At 37.5% G+C, this 20,561-nt stretch overlaps 1 protein-coding gene across 1 annotated transcript; it reads left to right on the forward strand.

Moving 5' to 3' along the window:
* Positions 1–321: 321 nt before the first annotated feature.
* LOC133732208 (cyclin-dependent protein kinase inhibitor SMR9) lies at positions 322–1,775 on the forward strand. The gene has a single exon (XM_062159703.1). The coding sequence runs from the start codon at positions 898–900 to the stop codon at positions 1,306–1,308; it is 411 nt and encodes a 136-aa protein (XP_062015687.1). The 5' UTR covers positions 322–897; the 3' UTR covers positions 1,309–1,775.
* Positions 1,776–20,561: the final 18,786 nt, after the last annotated feature.

Consider the following 20,561-nt stretch of genomic DNA (forward strand, 5'->3'; position numbering starts at 1 on the left):
AAATCCGCTGTTACAAAAAACACAACCGTTTGAAAGAGGTCACCCCTAAGGTTAGAATTAATTAAGGTTGAAGAAAAGAGGAAATGAAGCATGGGAGCATTGTTTATTTTTATCTTCACACAGGATTACATAATGATGTCAATTTTACCAGGCAATTTTCTTTAATTTTTTATATAAAGATCCTAATCACTTTTAGCTATTTTAACCCTTTAATTAAGGGCAGCGGGATCCTCATATTCTCCCTCTTATTTCTGGGCATAGCTTCGGGCAGCGGTCAGCCTTGCCCGTATTACCTTTGATCATTATAAACCCTACGAGCCACATAATATTAAGTATTAGATCCCGCTTCTTCTAATCTCTCTCCCTCCTTCCCTCCCTCCTCTTTACTTCTTTAGGGTTTATATAGGGGTTTTCAGGTTGAAGTGGATTTTAGACTTTTTAGTTCCTTTCCCAATCCATTGGTTTTTTCGCTCCAATCCTTCCTCGGGTGTTTTCACTGAATCCAGTTTGTCGCTTTGAAGGGTTTTCTTCGAGCAAAGTTGCCGTGGGTTTTACAAGCTTGTTGATAATTTTGATATTTCTGGGTTGGTTTCTCTCTCTCTTTTTCTTTTTTCTTGGTGAGACAGTCTCTTCATGTGTAGTGGGGTTTCTTGGAAGTGGTAGTTTTGTAAGTCTGAAAAGGGCTTTGTTTCCAAAGGGTTGCTTGATTTGATCATTTAGCTTTTTCCTACTTACTTTTCAGTCAAATCTACTTGCTTTAGAAAGCATCCAATATAGGTTTAAATTAGTTTTCCTTCTTTGGTAAAGTTCCATTGCCCCTCCCCCAATTCTCTTGCTTTCCTCTCTTAAACCATTTCCATTTCCACAAGTTCTAACTGTCAAAACATAAATAAATCAATGGCTCCCTCTGGAAGAACAAGAGCAAGCAGGCCTAAGACAGCAAGAAAGGCAAGAAGAACCATTTTCAAGAAGCCAGTAGTTGTCAAGCCAAAGCAAAAGATTCAAAAGACGCCTCCTCCTCCGAATTCACCTTCCAAGTCCTCCTCCTTGATCTCCGGTGGCCTTCCGCAGACCGAAAGCATAGATTTCGAGGCTGTTGTTCATCATGATGTCTCTGAAACTTCTAGCCCTTGCTCCACACCAAAAGCTCAGAGATATCGGATACCCCAGATTGTGTCATGTCCTCCAGCACCCAAGAAGCAAAGAGTGAATTCAAATTGCTTGTTTCGGAGATCTCCAATCGCCTTCTTCGCTCCACCGGATTTGGAGCTCTTCTTCTACTTCGCAAATCGCGGTATTTCAGTTTAAACTTAAGAGATGGATAGTTAAGAGGTGTTTTAGTTTAGTTTGTCCTTTTTCTTTCATTTATGTATTTGAAGATAGTGTGGCTGTGGGATGAGATTTTGAGTGGGGTGGTCTGAGCAGAAAAAAGCAATTATTGGGTTTGCTTTTTTCTTTGGCCAATTATCTAAGTTGGATTTTGAATTTCTAGCTAGGGTATAGTATACTAATCAGTAATCAAATTAGCTGGGGCTGTCCAACTAATTAGGACTTAGCCTTTCAAATTAATGTATTACTGACCTTTGGGGTTTGGTGAGTGCAATGTAATATTTGGGTGGGTTTTTTTAGTGTTGTTTTTAGCTAGCTTGGAGTCAATCAATCATCAGCTTTGGTTTGTTAATTTTAAGTCAACTTAAGAGAAGAATGGACTTCTATTGTCTGTAAACTCTTCCTCTTTATTGAATATATATTTTAAGTTTATGACTTGTGTGTTACTTAATTATGAACAAGATTTTCAGATTTTGAATTTGTAGATTTACTAATTTCGATTGTATCAAAAAAGAAGTTAGAGAAAATGAGAGATGCAACTTTGGTCTTGATAATGAAAACAAATTCTCGACCACTAAATTTACAAGTCCCAACTCATTGAAGTTAATTGATGAGGTGACAAATTTTCAAATTTCATTTGTGGGTCCAATAATAATGACAGAATTATCAATTAACTTAAAAAAATTGGTACGCGTTTTGAATAACTCGATCCATACTCGTTTGCTCTCTGGATGGTTGGACAAGAAGATCGACATATTGAACTTATGTTTGAGACTATCCACATAACATAAGACCTCACTAACTACCTAATCACATGAAACTTTAGGACAAATCATGCACTACGGTAGTGTCCTCTAAGCCAAGAGCTGAGGAGAGAAACAACACTGCATGAAAGAAAGCTAGATGTTGTAAAACTACATTATTTTGTAGGGGGTCCACGTCCAAAGTAGTACTATGATTGAAACCAGACCCTGTAAAAGCCTAAAAAAAACTGCATCTTCATCAATTCCGTCCTATATTCTCTGTTGTACTGAACTGCAACAAAGTAGAGATGCCATGGCTAGCTATGGTAGAATACCAGTGTATATATACTTGCAGTCAATATTCTGGGCTTGCATGGAAGGAAACAGTTAAGTTCTTTCACTTTTCACTTTTTACTTTTCACCTTTGCTCAGTTACTAACCTTCCGCATCTTATATATATAATGGCCTAATAGGAACAAAAAAGGGTCTGTAGTAGGTGCAGTAGTGTTTATATTAATTGTTTTTGTATTATATGATATGAACAAAGAACAATATATTGAGTCATGGGTAAGATCACGTTGTCAGATATTATATGGCCGGGTGTTTGAGTGTCTGAGCTGAGCCCGGCATTTTCCTCATTAGAACAGAGAATCCAATGAAGGAACTCGTGCGGGTTCTAGTGATCTTTTTTTTTTTTTTTTTTTCCTTTCACATTTACAGAATCTCAAGAAATTTCTCATCATTTCACATTTACTCACTTTCTTTTAAGTCTCTGCTTTAATAAGATTGTACATTATCATATCCATTTGGTCAATAATAGGGAAGGACTTGTTCTCTCTTCCGGGATGAAATCTGCTGTCCCAAAAACCCTCTCCCAACACTATCCCCATGTTTTGATTGGCTTAGAATGATTAAAAAAATCATTATCTTAATCTTTCTTTCATTTTCTAATCTTAATGGACCAATCAGAATATGGAGACAGGCTTGGCACATGGTTTTTGGGGACAGCAGATTTCATCCCTCCAAATGGTATTGGGTGACATACGGCTGAAGTTAATGAAAGAAAGAAATTACGCATTTGGCAATTAAGCATGCAATTGAGTAGTCATGATGAGCAATGTGGAAGAGATGCAATTGGCAAGAATGATTTTTTTAATCATTCTAAGCCAATCAAAACATGGGGATAGTGTTGGGAGAGGGTTTTTGGGACAGCAGATTTCATCCCACCATTTGGAAGGTCTTGAGTTCGACGTCAATCTTCTTTGTTTATGGGGAAGCACATAAAATCCAAACCCTAACCAAATTAGATTTTTTGGTTGTATTTATTTTAAATTTTGTATTTGATTTTGTGCTTCCACTCCAAAATGCGTCTTACTATAGGACATGATATATATATATATATATATATATATATATATATATATATATATATATATATATATATATATATATATCAGATATATATTAAGATATTGGATAACTAGAAGGTTTGTTCTCGATCCAAATATCAAAAATTAAGAAAACAAAATGGCCGAAAAGGTTTATCCTCTTAGTCAAATGTCTTGTTATAGCTAATAATTTTTCATATAACGAAGGGTGGTTCTATTCAGACCTCCTAATTTGCTTTTTATACCTCCTTTATTTTTGTTCATCAAATTTCCTAATTTACCCTTATTTATATTTTACATAGTTGAATTCCATTTTATCAACCTCCTATTCTTTAATAAAAAAAAATAAAAAAAAACCCTCCTATTCCATCCATTTATATCTTCAGCTCGAGTTGGTTGCCGGGTACCAATTAAGGTTGACTGCAAAGCTTCTGTGATTTGGTCGGCGGCGCCAGCCCAAAAACAAATGAGCAGGAATTGGTTTGAGTTAATTTTTTGGTTGCAGAACAAAGCTTGCATGTTGATAATGATAATAGAAATTATATTTCTTTAATAAAGGATTGTAGAATACTGATTTTTGCTGCCTCTATTGCTCATCAGATTTATTAACCCATTTGGATTGCCTATGTTATAGTTGCTGAATGAAAGATTAAATATAAATTAATTCATAATTCCTTAAGTTTGATAGAGAGAGATGACGGAGAAAACATATTGGATCTGCAAATAAATAGTGTAAACATATTGCATTGGAACTTCTCTGTTAGAATTGCACACGGCTGCAATATTCACTTGTAATTTTTTTTTTTTTTTGGATATATGAGGGCCAAAATCTTGTGTTTTCTATAAGAGGGGCAAAATAGTGATTAAATTTTTATAAATATTAGAGGAGGTCCAAATAGCAAATTGGGAGGTCTAACTAGACTCACCCTATAACGAACTCATTTGTTGGAAAAAAAAAAAATCAAAGCCTAAAGCTTGATTTTCTCTAGAAGCACAATTGGGGACAATTTGTGAGTTTTTTTTTTATAATTTTATTTATTTATTTATTGAGATGAACTAATCTGTATCGGGAGATCATGTCCGAACGCTTTCTCCTCCCCGGCCACTAAGAATAGATTGAGATTTAACTCCAATCAGCGTCAGCGGTATTCGAACCTGGGTGTGGGAGTTCCACACCTAGAGCCTCTTACCAACTCGACCACCTGTGGTAGTTTCAATTTATGAGCTCTATTATAAGCTATAGTTTTTCTTTCTAGTTATATTAGAGGAGATCGAATTCTTGACCAAATTTAATCCTAACATGACCTCCTACACTCCCTAACCATTTGACTAACCCAAAATACACGTCATAGTTTTGTAAGCCAATTTGGAGGTAAGTTTGAAGTTAATTATCCGTGAACCATTTTTGTATATATATCCTAAGCGAAACTAAAATAATGTGATACGTGTGGTTATTTTATACGTGATCTGTTAGAGGTAGTGATCACGAGGCCTCTGGTGTAATTCAAATTAACTAATATATGTTTGTATTTTACTTGATATCTTAACAGTAAACAAATGGAATAATATTGTCGTACGTGTGGGTGTGACAGAGATAATTGGAGAAAGAGAGAAAGGAGGGACATTGGAATGAGGAAACAAAATTGTATATATGGCCCCAAAGAGTGATTAGTGCATATTATTTTAAGGAAACTGCAGCATATGGATTGCTGTACTCTCTCCTCTCCTAGACCAAGTTAAAGTGATTGAAGAGATTCTTTTTCAAATCAAATCCAATCACACACTGACTTAAGGCTTTTGGTTTGATTATAAAAGTGAATTTGTTCTTGCCCAACTTTTCTAGAATCCGAGGTTGCCATTCTTGTTTCACAAAGAAGATATACATATATGTATGCAATGCTTCTTTTAGCTTCTGTTTTTTGAGTTAACAAATTTTAACTTTATATATACATGCAGCTACAGATTTTTTTTTTTTTTTGGCAAAACGTAAAAGAAGTAGACATGATTTTCTTTTGATGGAGCTCACTGATTACGACTTTGTCTGTTAAAATTTCTTGTTTGTTCTATTGATTAAAGAGGATCCTATGCTTTAGAGTTTAGACCGATGCATATTAAAAGGCTACAAATCATTGCAGGGACGACTAGCCATTCCTGGGGCTTTAAAACAATGACAAATTTCTTAATGCATGATTATTAAAACAATTCAAGTGCCATCTATGATATAGAGATTGATTTTTTTGTATCACTTTTGAAAAATGACAACAGTTTAATCTAATGAAATGGAAACTTAATTCATACTTAAAAAATAAATAAAAAAAATCACGAAAGTAAGAGCGAGAGCTCTGCCGCCCTCAAACCCTAGCCACCGTGGCTAGCTATATCTTTGGGTGTTGGTGTCAAATTCAGTGTCTGACGAGACCTCCTCGATTTGCAGGTCCTTTGACGATTGAGTATGTAGGCAGTGATAGAGATCTGGTTTAATGTTGTTGGTGGATCTAGCTGTGATTCAAGCAACAAGCTCCTCATGGTCGTGTGTGCTAATGTTTGATTTTGTGCTTCTTTTTTTTTTTGGGACCGGTGTTGATTGGGTTTGGAATTAGACGGATGATGTGGCCACTTGGCGACTAATGGTCTGATCGATTCTTGGCTAAAGTGGTTGATGGTGGTTGTGGCGGCTTTCGCTAATTATGACAACGGTTCTCACTGTAGTGTTGGTAGTTATCTGCTTCATAATACCGTAGATGAGTCTTTTGCTCCTGCTCTAATGACTTTGTTATTCAAACCTGGGCTTAAGTTATCCTGTAATTTCCAGTAATACAAACAAATTGTGGGGTAGTACACATGCTTGATTAGCTCTAGTTTCAAGTCATCTATGATATTTGTCTGCTCCCAAAATTGTTTAGGATGTTATTTTGAAGGGAAAATTTCGCAAACAGTACACCAAGTAAAGACCACTAATAATTCTTATACATAAAGTTCCAAACCAAACATTTCGGTACACGAAATCTGAAACTCGACCCACTATCAGTACACGACGTCAATTTTTGACACCAAAATGTCCATTATGCCCTCAGTTTTTTTTTTTTTATATATAAATTTTTTTTTCTGTTATTTTTTTTCCTTTGTTTTTTCTGTTATTTTTTTTTCCTTCGTTTTTATCTCTTTCTTCTTCCTCACCTCCACGCTCACTCCCTCGCTTCCAACGCCGCCCTTGCCCTCCAATTGGTGAGATTTATGGTCCTACAACTTATATTTGTAACTCAGCCAATATTTAGTCATGTGAAAAAAAAGAAAAAGATAAAAACGAAGGAAAAAAAAAACGAAGGAAGAAAAAAAAATAACAGAAAAAAAAAATAATAGAAAAAGCGAAGGAAAAAAAATAACAGAAAAAACTAAGGAAAAAAAAATTATAAAAAAAAAAAACTGAGGGCATAATGGACATTTTAGTGTCAAAAATTGACGTCGTGTACTGATAGTGAGTCGAGTTTTAGATTTCGTGTACCGAAATGTTTGGTTTGGAACTTTATGTATAATAATTATTAGTGACCTTTACTTGGTGTACTGTTTGCGAAATTTTCCCTATTTTGAACAATTTTATTTCATCTATACTATTATTAAGAGAAGAGAGTTTGTCAGCCAAAACAAAAAAAATTTATCAAAATATCCCTCAAATATTAAAAAAAATTTGAACTGAAATATTTGAGAAAGACAAAATGGTCAATTCACAAATAAAAGAAAAACAAAAGAAATTTAACAAAAAACTAGCCTCTTAACACACGTGTGTCAATTGGCTTTTTTACGTTCTTTTTTTTTAAAAAAAAATTGATTTAGATAATTTCTTTCTTCCTCAAACTGCAATAAAAATAAAGAGTAATACAGTTTGTGGACTTGTGGTAAATAGTAGTTGATGATCCATTGCTCACACGTCTGGTAAAAGTCTTCCCACGTTGAGATTTACAGTTTCTTCTCTCTCTCTCTCTCTCTCTTTTTTTTTTTTCTCTTGCCCTCTTTTTCTATTTCATATTTTTAATTTACTGTTTATATCCATTATCTAATAAAGTTTATAGTCTTAGAGTTTTAATTAACCAAGGGCAATTGCAGGGTTTTTAAAAATTTAACCTTAAGCCTTATTGGCTTAATTAATACTGATAAGCTAGAGTGAATTATGAAATAACTAAATAAACAAAATACTCAAAAACAAGGAACCAGGTCCATACTTCTACTATTTTAAAGATATTTGATTATCCTACTTTCATGTTCCTTGTTATATAATATCACAAAAGGTCACTCAACTTTTACCTTTTCGATACTTTAGTCACTCACTTTTTAAATATATCACTTTGATCACTCAACTTTAACTCTGTTATTCACTTTAGTCACTCCGTTAATTTTTTTCATTAAAAAAAAAACTTTATTTGCTACAATATCAAAGGTATTTTCGTCCAGCCAATTGTGAAAAATGAAAAACTGAATTGGAATGATTGAGAGAAGTGATTAAAGTGATACAAAATGCTCATTCGATGATTAAAGTGATTAACAGAATAATAGTTGAGTGACTAAATTGATATATTTGAAAATTGAGTGACTAAAATGTCGAATGAGTCATAATTGAGTGATCATTTGTGAAATTCTCCCTAAATTTTTTTTTTTAAAAAAAAACACCTCTCTTGTCTCTTGATTCGATGGCCTGTTCACCTGGATTCTTAGCGTTTCATGAGTAGGGCCAGCCTACCATCTTTCTTCACTCGAAGTCTGTACTTCTTAAGAATTGTATTTCTTAATTGCTTAGGATTCGTTTAGTTTCTGTTGAGTCTTTTCTTTATTTTTAGTTTCATCATCCTATTTGGTTGGATTGCTTGGTGTTGGTGGCTTTGGTGGTTCCTACATATGGGAGGATTGATCGTTTGGTTTCTCATTCAGATGGGGGATTGGTTAGTGTTGTTTCGTTGGATTTGGTAGTTGCCACTGATGGGAGAATTAGTTGTTTGGTGGTGGATCGTTTTATTGTTTTTATTTTGGATCATATTAGTGAGAGCATACTAATGAAACAGATCGAATTGGTGGCTCTATTGGACTTACCTAAACTGTGGTATGCTAGTCTTAGTGGTTTTGAAGGCGAAAGTTTGTAGGTCAAGGTGATCCTAGCTAGTTCTCTTTGGTGCTCTTATATTGCAGCTGGTGGAGCGGTTTGTCGGTTGTCTTCTCTTGAAGACAATGGCGGTGATATAGAACAAATTCTAGGCTCTTTACAAATTTCAGTGATGGTCATTGAAAGTGCATGCTGACAATTTAGTTTATTAATAATATTTAAAGTGGGTCATAATTCTTATATGGATACTGTAATTTGCAATTACAGTTTATTGAAATGAAGTTTCTTTCAATACTAAACTTTAAAGAGAGGCTAAAATTGACTAGAAAATGAGCCGATGCGTTACACTCTGTAAAACATGGCGTGAACCCTTTGCACGGTGGAAATAAATAAAAAAATTAAAACACACAAAATGTACCATAAAGATCATTTACTAAAATTTGTGCCATTTTTTGTCTTAGCTTTGGTTTTTGGGTCTGATTTTGTCTAGCTTTGGTTAGGACTTAGACAAAGCAAAGGATATGAAGTGGGCCGATGCTTATTTAAACCATTCTAGTACTCTAAAGGAGCACACAATATTGTGATGGTATGGAATTCCAAGGTTGCTTTTGTTCCTCTCAAAACAATGTTATATCTTTTTGGCCAAAAACAAAAATTAATGGATGTCTTATCCAAAACAAAATCTTTCTGTTGTCCAGCAACCATTTTTAAGGTTGATTTTCCTACTATCAAAACAAAATCTTTTTGCTTACAACTTTAGTATCGACATCATTTGGATAAAAAATTTGGTGTACTCTATTTTATTATTTAGATTGATACTCGATCATTCAAATTGAATGTACAATTTTTATTTTAAAGGTAAAAAATATTTTAATTTCGGCAAAGTGATTTAAAATATCATTTTCAACAACTCTAGAGTATAAAGTATAAAGTATAAACACCAATAATCACCCAACAAGACTAAATATGAAAGTCACAATGGCTTCAGCTACATAACACATCAGAGCAAACTGCTCCTTAATATCACACCATGTATCTACGAATTTCCCTTTTATCTTATATTACACAATATGAATTTTAATATATTAAGTGACCAAAGTAATAAATAGCATAATCAATAAATAAATAAAATTATATGAACACCACACACCCATTTGTCTACTTGTGGAACACGGCTGAATCGGCTAGCCTTTCCTATGGGTTTTTCGACCTAAGTTGGTCCTCCAATGATGGTCGGCTATTGATCGAGGTTAAATATTGGGTTTTTACTCAAGTCTTCTTGACTGTAATGACTACATTGCAGGATTTCCTAACGCAGTTCGGTACGTAGGTATTTTATTATTATTATTATTATTATTATTATTATTATTATTATTATTATTATTATTATTATTATTATTATTCCTTGTGCTAGAAATATGACTGCTAAAGTAAAGTTGTGACTCTGGGTGAAACCCTACGCACGGAGAAAAAATGACAGAGCAGAGTTTCGAGCGATCTCTCCCGGCCAAACGTTGCCGGCGTTGCTGCCTCTGCGTTCCAGCCCTACAGAGGATGGTGATTCGGGCTAGCAGCGTTGTTCTATGGCAGCGGTCTGGTCCAGGGTTGGAGAATGGTGGCGGGATCTCGGAGCGGACTGATCGATCTCGATCTGTTCTTCTGGGATCGGGGATGAGGGCAGACGTGGAGCATCGCTAGGGTGGGGCTTGCCAGCGATGGGTGATGGCTTCACTGCGGCATCTGGGATCTGGGCATCGGCTGGGACTCTGATCTCTTGGCAGAGACGAGCCCGAAGTGAGTCTGACTCGCTTTGGATTGAGGTCTCGTACGTCTGCTGGGTTCTGGGGGGGGGGGGGGGGTGGGGTCTGCGTTGCACTGCGGTGAGGTTTGCATACAGCGCGGCTCCGTGGTGGTGCAAGGAGGCTACGTGGTGACGGCAAAGCGTGCTGGCAGCAAGCTTGGTGGGCTCTAGCGCTGGGTCCATGGGGGGAGTGGTGGTTGGGCTGGGCCTTTGCTTTGGGGCCTTGCTGGTGGTCTTTAATGTCTAATTATTTAGTTTCTCGTTGTTTTCTTTCCGTTGTTTTTGTGGTGAGATGTCTTGATTTAGGTTTTTGGTTTAGTTTAATAAGTCCCTACTCTTTCGAGCTAGGGTTCTGGAGTCTTGGTATGGTAGGTGTGTTGTGTTATTCCCATGATTTCAATTTACCTTTGGGGCCTTGCTGGTGGTCTTTAATGTCTAATTATTTAGTTTCTCGTTGTTTTCTTTCCGTTGTTTTTGTGGTGAGATGTCTTGATTTAGGTTTTTGGTTTAGTTTAATAAGTCTCTACTCTTTCGAGCTAGGGTTCTGGAGTCTTGGTATGGTAGGTGTGTTGTGTTATTCCCATGATTTCCATTTACCTTTTTGTGGTCAAAGTAATGGGGAGAAGCTCCTGCATATGGTCTGCGGTTTTGGGTCATGGTGTTGAAGGAAGTACTTTGTCTCCTCGGTTAGTATGGATGAAGTGCCGTGGATATGGCGTTATTTCCGGGGACTACATGTTTTACTCTCGATGTTATCTTGTTGTCAACGTGGTTGTCACTTGCTCTTGCACGTGGTCTGGTTGGTTTGGGACACGGTGTTGATGAAGGGGAAGTGGTTGATTGTAATGTTGGCTGCAGAGATTAATAGTGACTCTCGGAAGTGGTCTTATATTGTAGCCCGAGTTGAGGGGGGATTAGGTTGGTTAGGGGTTGGGCACGTTTGGCTCATGGATGTCATCGTGGATGACGGGCCTGTAACTGAGGTTGTTCTTAGGGAGGAGAGTGGAGAATTTATGTCCACCACCGGTTGTTCCCGTTTGTAATAGTATTTTATGATATCCACATCTTGACCATTCAGTTTTTAGATACTAATGTATAGATCATCTCTACAAAATTTTAGCCAAATTGATGATCTTTAAGGTATATAACTCACTTAAACCAATGGACGAACTAAATCTGTCAACCCTGAACCGTACTAGCTTTAAAACAGTTATCAATGCCTTAACAACCATTAATTTGGCTGAAATTTTGCAGAGATGATCTATACATTAGTACCTAAAAACTGAACGGTCGAGATGTGGATATGAGACTGAAAAGTGAACCTAAACTCCAACCTCACACGTTAATTTCAGAGTGAGGCCTCACTCTGGGTAGGATCTGTATATATATATATATATATATATATATATACAGATCCTATCCAGAGCAGAGCTCCGCTTTGAAAATTAACGTGTGAAGTTCGAATTTTGGGTCACTTTTCGGTCGCATATCCACATCTCGACCGTTCAGTTTTTAGGTACTAGTGTATAGATCGTCTCTGCAAATTTTCAGCTAAAATGATGATCGTTAAGGCATTGATAATTGCCTTAAAGCTAGTACGGTTCAGGTTGATAGATTCAGTCCGTCCATTGGTTTAACCGAGTTAGATACCTTAACGATAATCAATTTGGTTGAAAATTTGCAGAGATGATCTATACACTAGTAGCTAAAAACTGAATGGTCGAGATGTGGATATGCGACCGAAAAGTGGTCCAAAACTCGAACTTCACACGTTAATTTCAAAGCGGAGCTCCGCTCTGGATTGGATATGTGTATATATATATATATATATATATATATATATATATATATATATATATATATATATATATATAATTGTATATCAGCCAACAAATTAAAAGATACATATATAGAAAAACATGTATAAATTGGCCAGTTGCACACACACACACACACATATATATATATACACACACACACACACACATATCCTATCCAGGGCGAAGATTCGCTTTGAAATTAAAGTGCGCATTTAGAGTTTAGAGTCACTTTTCGGTCGTATATCCACATCTCGACCATTCAGTTTTTAGGTACTAATGTATAGATTATCTCAGCAAATTTTCAACCAAATTGATGATCGTTAAGGCATTGATAATTTCCTTAAAGCTAGTGCGGTTCAGGTTTGACAGATTCAGTTCGTCCATTGGTTTTAGAGAGTTAGATACCTTAACGATCATCAATTTGGCTGAAAATTTGCAGAGATGATCTGTACATTAGTACCTAAAAACTGAACGGTCGAGATGTGGATATGCGATTGAAAAGTAACCATAAACTCTATATAGGGCCCTTCTAGTAAGCGATCTCTCTTTTTTAGCAATTTTAAGTGATCTCTTGTGGAACCTACTTTTCAATCATATATTGGCATCTCGACCGTTCAGTACTTAGGATTCCATAGATCACTTCTACAAATTTTCAACCAAATTGATGACCGTTAAGGTATAGAACTTTATCAGTACAATGGACAAACTAAATCTGTCCAACATGAACCATTCATGCTTATAATTATAAATCACATTTATGAACGCCTTAACGATTATTAATTTTGTTGAAAATTTGCAGAAATGATCTACTCATATAGACCTAAAAACTGAACGGTGAAGATGTCGATATATCATCAAAAAGTTGGTCTAATAATCAATCCCTTTAAAATGGCCAAAAAAAAGGATCTCTTACTATGTGTGTGTGTGTGTGTAACTTAATGTATTGTCAGGCCCGGCCCTGGCCCAGGGCAGGAAGGGCGATAGCCCAGGGCCCAAATCAGTCTCTCTTAAATCTCTTTCGGCTGGGAATTAAATTAAGAAAAGGAGGAATTCAAAAAAGCTGCTGCAAACAAAAGGGAATGTGTTGGGCAATTCACGTGTGGCAACATATAGGCCTTGCAACTAGACAAAAGAGCATGGTTACTTACTTTTCTCTCTCTCCCCCTTGTCTTCTTCACCCCTCTGGGCTGCGGCTCTCTATCTCTCACCCTTTATTCCTCCCATTTTCTTTTCTTTCTCATCTCTCTCTCTCAGGTCTCACCCTCTGTCTTCAACTCTTCATCCCTCTCTGGCCCAATTTAAAATTATTTTTTGATAAAAGGCGCAATTTAAAATTATTATTTTTTATATAAAGGGCCCAATTTTATTTTTCGCCCCGAGCCTTGAATTTCTCAGGGCCGGGCCTGTGTATTGTGTCAACAACCACGATTTAAAAAACCACTGCAAGTGGCTTAGTGGTTCTTGCCTAGTTGGGTGTGCTTCCCAACCTAGGTTCGAACCCCGAAGCTGTCAAAGTGGCCAGGCACTGTGCTGTAATGCACAGTTGGAGCATTTCACATGCGCCGAAGGGGTTTATCTTGGGCCTAGGAAGCCTTTGAGTTCCCCTTGACAAAGTCAAAAAAAAAAAAAAAAAAAAAACAACCACGATTTAAAAGTTTTGATGAGGTCAAGTTTATTTAATGAGAGTATTTCTTTGATAGAAAAAAAAAAAACATGTTATTGCAACCAAAAAAGGGTGATTAGATGAACAAGACTGGATATTTCTATATAATAAAGTACTATATATATATATATAAGATTACACACACATCGTTTCTAAGGTTATCTCCAAAACCCTAGGTCGGCGGCAGGTTTTCAATTGACAAAGCACCCTCGTCCGGTGGCGGCCCTGGCATAAGCCCGCCTATATCGCTCGGTCTGCTACCGGACGGGGATTGATGCTAACATTTCGGGGGATCCGGAGGGATGTTGCTCGGAGTTCTTGCAAACTGGTTTTTGGCTTCAGATTTAGAGTGGAAATCTCCGGGATGCGATGCCATGCGGTGCAGGATCGATGGTCCTCTTTTAAAGCTCCTGGGTTGAAGGCGATGCGGAGGGACAACGATCGTAGGGTGCTAGATCGGTGCAGGTTCGGGACGATGCAGGTTGTGGCGGCTGGTTCGTGGGTTATCGTCGTGGAGTTTTGGTGCTTGGCGGCGAGGATCATGGTGGAGCAGTCGTGGCGGCGGCATGGGTTGGCGGAACTGCACTGGAACTGCAGTGTTGGTTCAGCGTTTGCTGGAGGTGGAGGCTGGGTTTGGGCCAAGTCAGTCCTAATGGGCTTGGGCGGGCCTTCTCTTGGAGTTGCTCTGGACTGGTTATGTTTGGGCTAGGGTTTTTTCCCTAGGCCCAATTCTATGTTTTTTAGTTTTGTCTAGATTACAATAATTCCTTGTATTAGGAAGTTAAGCATGTGTGCGTACTTTATGTACTTCTTGCACCTCTGGAGTAGTACCAAAGGAGGATTTCCACTACCTCTACGTATTTGAATGTATAATGAGTAGGTCTATTTCTATGTACCACTGTGGGTACTACCACTATATATCTTTTTGTCTGCCTATGTCCTTAAATGGCAGCGGAAGAGTATGTAACGGCCTATTCTGGCTTGAGATGAATAATATTATGATTAAATTATGTTTAGTCCATATACTATGACCCTTTTTTCGTTTCAGTCCCTGACATTCTCAATTAATCTGAAAAGTCTCTAACGTCAAAATTTCTGTCTGATTGGTCCCTCCCGCGTCAAATTAGGAGTTGGCCTTAGGTGAAATGTCCAATATACCCCTCTGTTATTTCTTTTTCCTTTTTAATTTCTTTTTCTCCTTTTATTTTTATTTTTTCTTTTTAATTTCTTTTTCTCCTTTTTTTTTCTTTTTAATTTCTTTTTTTTTTCCTTTTTTCTTTTTAATATCTTTTTTGCTTTTTCTTCTTTTTTTCTTGTTCCTTTTTAATTTCTTTTTTTTTCCTTTTTTTTTTCTTTTCATTTTGCCTACTTTCTCCTTCCTCAACCCACCAATCCCATTCCGATCAAACTCCACAACCCATCTGTTTCTCTCCCCAAATTGAAACCAAACCCAACAAAGACCTAGCTTGGCGGTGCAGAGATGGACATCGAGCAAAAGCAAGAGGCTAGGAGCTGATCGATCACTCCTTCACCTTCTCTGAAGCCATCTCCCTCTGTTGGGATCCGCCCTCGCCTCCATCATCGCCGACGCCATCTCCCAAACACAAGCAGATCCCAATCAGCTCGGAAATTCGCCGCTAAACCACTCCCCTCTTGTTTTCACAGCCTACTTCTCTCTCTTCCACTCATATCTCACTTTCTCTCTCCACATCAAGCCTCAATCTGGAAACTTTTCACTGAAAACTACCATTTTTTCAGACCCTGAGGTTTTTTTCAGACCCTGAGGTTTTTGGGTCTTGCTCAAAATGGTGATTTGGATTTTGGGTCTGGTTGAAATGATGGTTTTTGATGGCCAAGTTGACCAAAACCAGAAGTGAAGAAGAAGAATAGTGATGGAAAAGGAAAATGGCCGCCGGCGTGGAGAATAATAATTGGGGTTTCGGGTCGATCTGGATTGGTTCGCCGACGTGGCGCTACCGATGCAGCAGGATACGATGGTCATTAAAAAGGAAAAAGGAAAAAGAAAAAAGAAAAAAGAAAAGAAAAAGGAAAAAAGAAAAACAAAAAAAGAAAAAGGAAAAAAGAAATTAAAAAGGAAGAAAAAAAAAGAAAAAAAAAAGGGCCGCCGGCATGGAGAACAAGAATTGGGGTTTCGGGTCGATCTGAATTGGTTCGCCGACGTGGCGCTACCGATGCAGCAGGATACGATGGTCATTAAAAAGGAAAAAGAAAAAAGAAAAAAGAAAAAAGGAAAAAAAAAGAAATTAAAAAGGAAAAAGAAAAAAAAAGGAGAGAAAGAAACAACAGAGGGGTATATTGGACATTTCACCTAAGGCCAACTCCTAATTTGACGCGAGAGGGACCAATCAGACGGAAATTTTGACGTTAGGGGCTTTTCAGATTAATTGAGAATGCCAGGGACTGAAACGAAAAAATGGTCATAGTACAGGGACTAAACAGAATTTAATCCATAATATTATTGCCCCTTGGGCTAATTCAAAAAAAATAAAAAATAAAAAAATAAAAAAATAATATATATATATATATATATATATAGTAAAAATTGTCACTTAAGCTAAGACGGGGGAGTTCAAGCTTCCAGTGTCTGCTCTTATAGACTATAGTCTTAGGGATTTGAGATTGTAATAGCTTGCCATTATGGATCACTAAACATGTCTAGTGATTATAACAATTTGACCGGCCACCATTTATAAAGTGGTTTGGTGTCTTGCCCATCGAGTTGAGCATGCTTGAAATACCCATGCAATATATGAGCGAGTCTAACACTTCAAAGATAGGAGATATGTTAAAAAAACAAAAAACAAAAAAAGATTATGTGAAGTAACACTAGAAGTGGGTTAAAGAGCACTCGATTACTTATGCAAAGCTTATTTGCCAAATCAATTACAGCGTTATCGTGAAAAAATGAAAAAGATCTCCCTGTTGTAGAGAAACTGAATTTGAGAGAAATTTACTGTCTATTCTCATTGATAATAGGGGCCTCTTTATATAGAGGATTACAATTCATAGAATCTCAATCGTACAAGGAAAGTAATCGTACATTGAATAGGAATCTAGATCCTTCTAATTTAACCCTATTACCACTAGGTCAAGTAACCTAGAGTTTGGGCCAAACACAAATAGAGATATCCTTAAACACTCCCCCTTGTGTTGTCCAAACGCGGTGCTTCTCTCGTTGCCTCGTTAAAAACCTTGCCGAGTAACAAAAACCCAGTGGGACAAAAATAACCTCGGTCGAAGGGGAAAAAGAGCACAACACACCCGTCACGTTTCGAGGTGAACATGTAGACATCTCCCCCTGATGTCTGCGCCTCCCCCTGATGACTACGATCATGGGAGTTCAGATAATTTCCGCAAGCCAATTCTTGCCACATGTTTCTCGAACGTGGATTTGGGCAATGACTTAGTAAACAAGTCTGCCGCATTGTCCTCAGATCGAACCTGTCACGCCCCGAATTTTGAATAATAAATTCAAATCCGAAACATGAATAATTACACTTACAAAATCCAAATCTTGAAACTTCGAGTTCATTATTACAATTCACTCTCACAAGCAATATTGTAAAGCTCAAATGAGCATAACACACCTCACAACGTACAATTGCTGTAAAACTCTAACAATTGCTCTAACCGCACGATCACCGTCCTGGTTCTCCTGTCCTGTAGGATTACCCGCTACACAATTTGAATAGTGTACCGGGAGTTGCAACAACACAAAACCCGGTAAGCTTTTTACAGCCAGTATGAGTAAACAAGAAGAACTGTTGATTTAATAAAATACATTTCCTTTAACTCAAGTATAGAAATGTAGAAACATCACAATTACAATGATCACCACAAAACCACTTCACTTTCTCACTCTCATATATATATAAATATATATATATATAAATATTATACACTTATGAGTCACTCCCCGTTACCCTCATAAGGTCACTCAACATTTGGCAGACAGACTAGAGCTCTAACTGATCGTTTCCACCTACCCGGCGCGAGGGCGTGGTTCACGATTTAATGCTATTAGTTTCCACCTACCCGGTACAAGGGCGTGGTTCACTAATAGATGCCATGGTCACCCCCGTGACCTATTGATCTCCACAGATCAATATATCTCAACAAATCAACAATTTATTGTTTCTCAACAATAAATTTAATACCTCTCACAATATTGTTGCTTTTCAACAATAAACTCAACACAACCATAACAGTACATAATATCTCACAATTTCAACAATACATATTATTTCACATAAATAATATATATATAGATAGACATTCACACAGGAATGCCCATTAATACCAACTATAGCTCACACAATGACGACAAAAAATAAATTAATTAAAAGTACTCGGTTCGTAATATGAACCACGTGAGGTTTACTCACCTCGATAATCCCGCTGCGTCTTCAATTCCGCTCAAAATACGATCCACAATCGTCCACTAACTCAAACCGTCAATCACCTAGTCAGATACGATCTTAACTTAGCAATCATTCATAAACCACACATATACGGAAATCCAACGGTCGGATTCTAATTTAATGATGATCCAACGGCCAGATCGAATTTATATGATGATCCAACGGTCGGATCCTCACGGATCGCCCTTAGGATCATTCTCCAAAATTATCACGAAGATCCAACGGTCAGATCTTCTTGAATCACTCTAACAAACATCTCCTCAAAATTATACGAAAATCCGACGGTTAGATTCTCACGAATCGCCTTCCGAATCACTATTTCACAATTATACGAAGATCCAACGGTCGGATCTTCGCCCATGACCACACAAAGCCACTGGGACAGTCATAAGATCAACATAACAAAACTACAAGTCCATCGGACGGTCTGATCTTCACAGATCACAAATCGAACGATCGAAATCGATCGAAACTTAAAAATTCATAACTTAATCATACGATATCCAAAAATTATGAATTATATATGCAAACGATCGTATCGACACGTAGAACACAAAAATGGACAGAAACTGTCCTTGGGGTGGCCGGAGGTCGCCGGAAACCACCATCACAGTGGCGGCACCGCCACCCATCCAAAGTCAAAATTAGACAAAACTCCCAACACGAAAGTTCTTCATCTTAACTCGAATTGAAACTTTCATAACTACACCAAAGTCAGATTATAAGCCAAAAAGTAGAATTTTACCTTATAAGGTTTGAAACCTGAAGAACCCTAGTTTTGAATTCGTTCCAATTCGATCTCCACAGATGAAATCGATGCAATCCACCTTAGGGGAAATGATCTACATCCTCAGAAGTGCAGAATCCTCTCAAGAATCACGGCAAAAGGTGGCCGGAGGAGGGAGAACGACGGTGGGGAAAGGAGGTGATTTCCAGCTCGACTGCACCGTGTTCTTCGACTTGTAGCGGCTACCACGTTGGTTATTTCCCCTCGATGTCTTCTACAAAGTTGTAATATAGCTCAGGCCCAGCAAAATCCTTTTTGAATCAACTCGATTCGAGGTTGGATGAGAGAGATATCGGCCGGTGAAGGAAGAGCAGCATCGGGCGAATTCCAGCTCGAGCTGTGCAGCTTCTCGGCCTCCTAGCACCTTCCATGGTTCTTTTCTCACTTTGATGTATTCTAGGAAGTTTTAACTGACTTCAAGGCGAATGAAAATACTTTTGGAATCAAGTCGATCGGAGGTCTGTGGAGGGAGATATGGCCGGTGGAAGAGAGAGGAACAAATCTGGGCTCGGGAGAGAATTGGGGAGAAAATATAGGTTTCTGAAATTTCTGTCCTCCAATGCAATTTCCGGAACTTTTTTTTGTATTTATAGAATTTTCCCGATTTTCAATCGCTTATAACTTTCTCATACGAACTCCGATTTTCGCATTCCATATGTCCACGAACTCGTATCGACGCGCTCTACAACTTTCATGAATGAAGTTTTCCCAAATTCCCAATGTATAAAAAGTCACTTTTTGAGACCTCCTAAATAACGTTCGTTTTCGAAAATTAATCGTTCGAACTAATTCCATAACTTCTCCAAGCCTCGTACTCGCTCCCACTATCGTGAAATCATTTCTAAAAATCCACGGAAATTAATTTGGATTTTTCGGGGTATTACAATCTACCCTCCTTAAAGAAATTTCGTCCCGAAATTTGAGCGTAAGTCAATTCCTCTCGATTAAGGTTGACCTAACCATAGAATCTCAATCTTTTCCAAATCTGTAGTAATCTACAGAGCCTCAGCTCTTTGTATAAAAATACATTCCTATGGCCACTAAATCCTTTCATCACAAACGTAAACTCACACAACAACTGCTCAACAACACTCCACATCACATACACAAAATCGTCACATGGATCATCTCATAGATCCTCACATAGATCATCACATAGATCTTCACTTAGATCATCACTCTGTACTGGCATACAAGCACAGTAAACACTCCCACAAAGTGTTTCGCTACTCAATTAGCATCACGGTAAATCTCTATAGTAAAACTCAAGCATGCACCATTCTTCACAACAATAGTGATGCATCACTCAAAACAAATCATCCCCAAAAGCACGCCAATAAAATATGTCACCCAGTGACGATGACTTGGGCTAAGCATTAGGGCTGGCCAATTGGGCCGAAGAAATCGGACCATCCACATTTCGAACCGGCCCGAACCAAATTGGGTTTAACATTTGGGCCTACCATTCGGGCCGAACAATTGGGCTTACCATTTGGGCC

The sequence above is a fragment of the Rosa rugosa genome, chromosome 2 (genome assembly GCF_958449725.1).
Source record: "Rosa rugosa chromosome 2, drRosRugo1.1, whole genome shotgun sequence".
NCBI classification, from domain to species: Eukaryota; Viridiplantae; Streptophyta; class Magnoliopsida; order Rosales; family Rosaceae; genus Rosa; species Rosa rugosa.

Bases quoted from the DNA above. Each gene is read 5' to 3' on its own strand.
- LOC133732208 (XM_062159703.1), top strand. From the start codon at position 898: ATGGCTCCCTCTGGAAGAACAAGAGCAAGCAGGCCTAAGACAGCAAGA.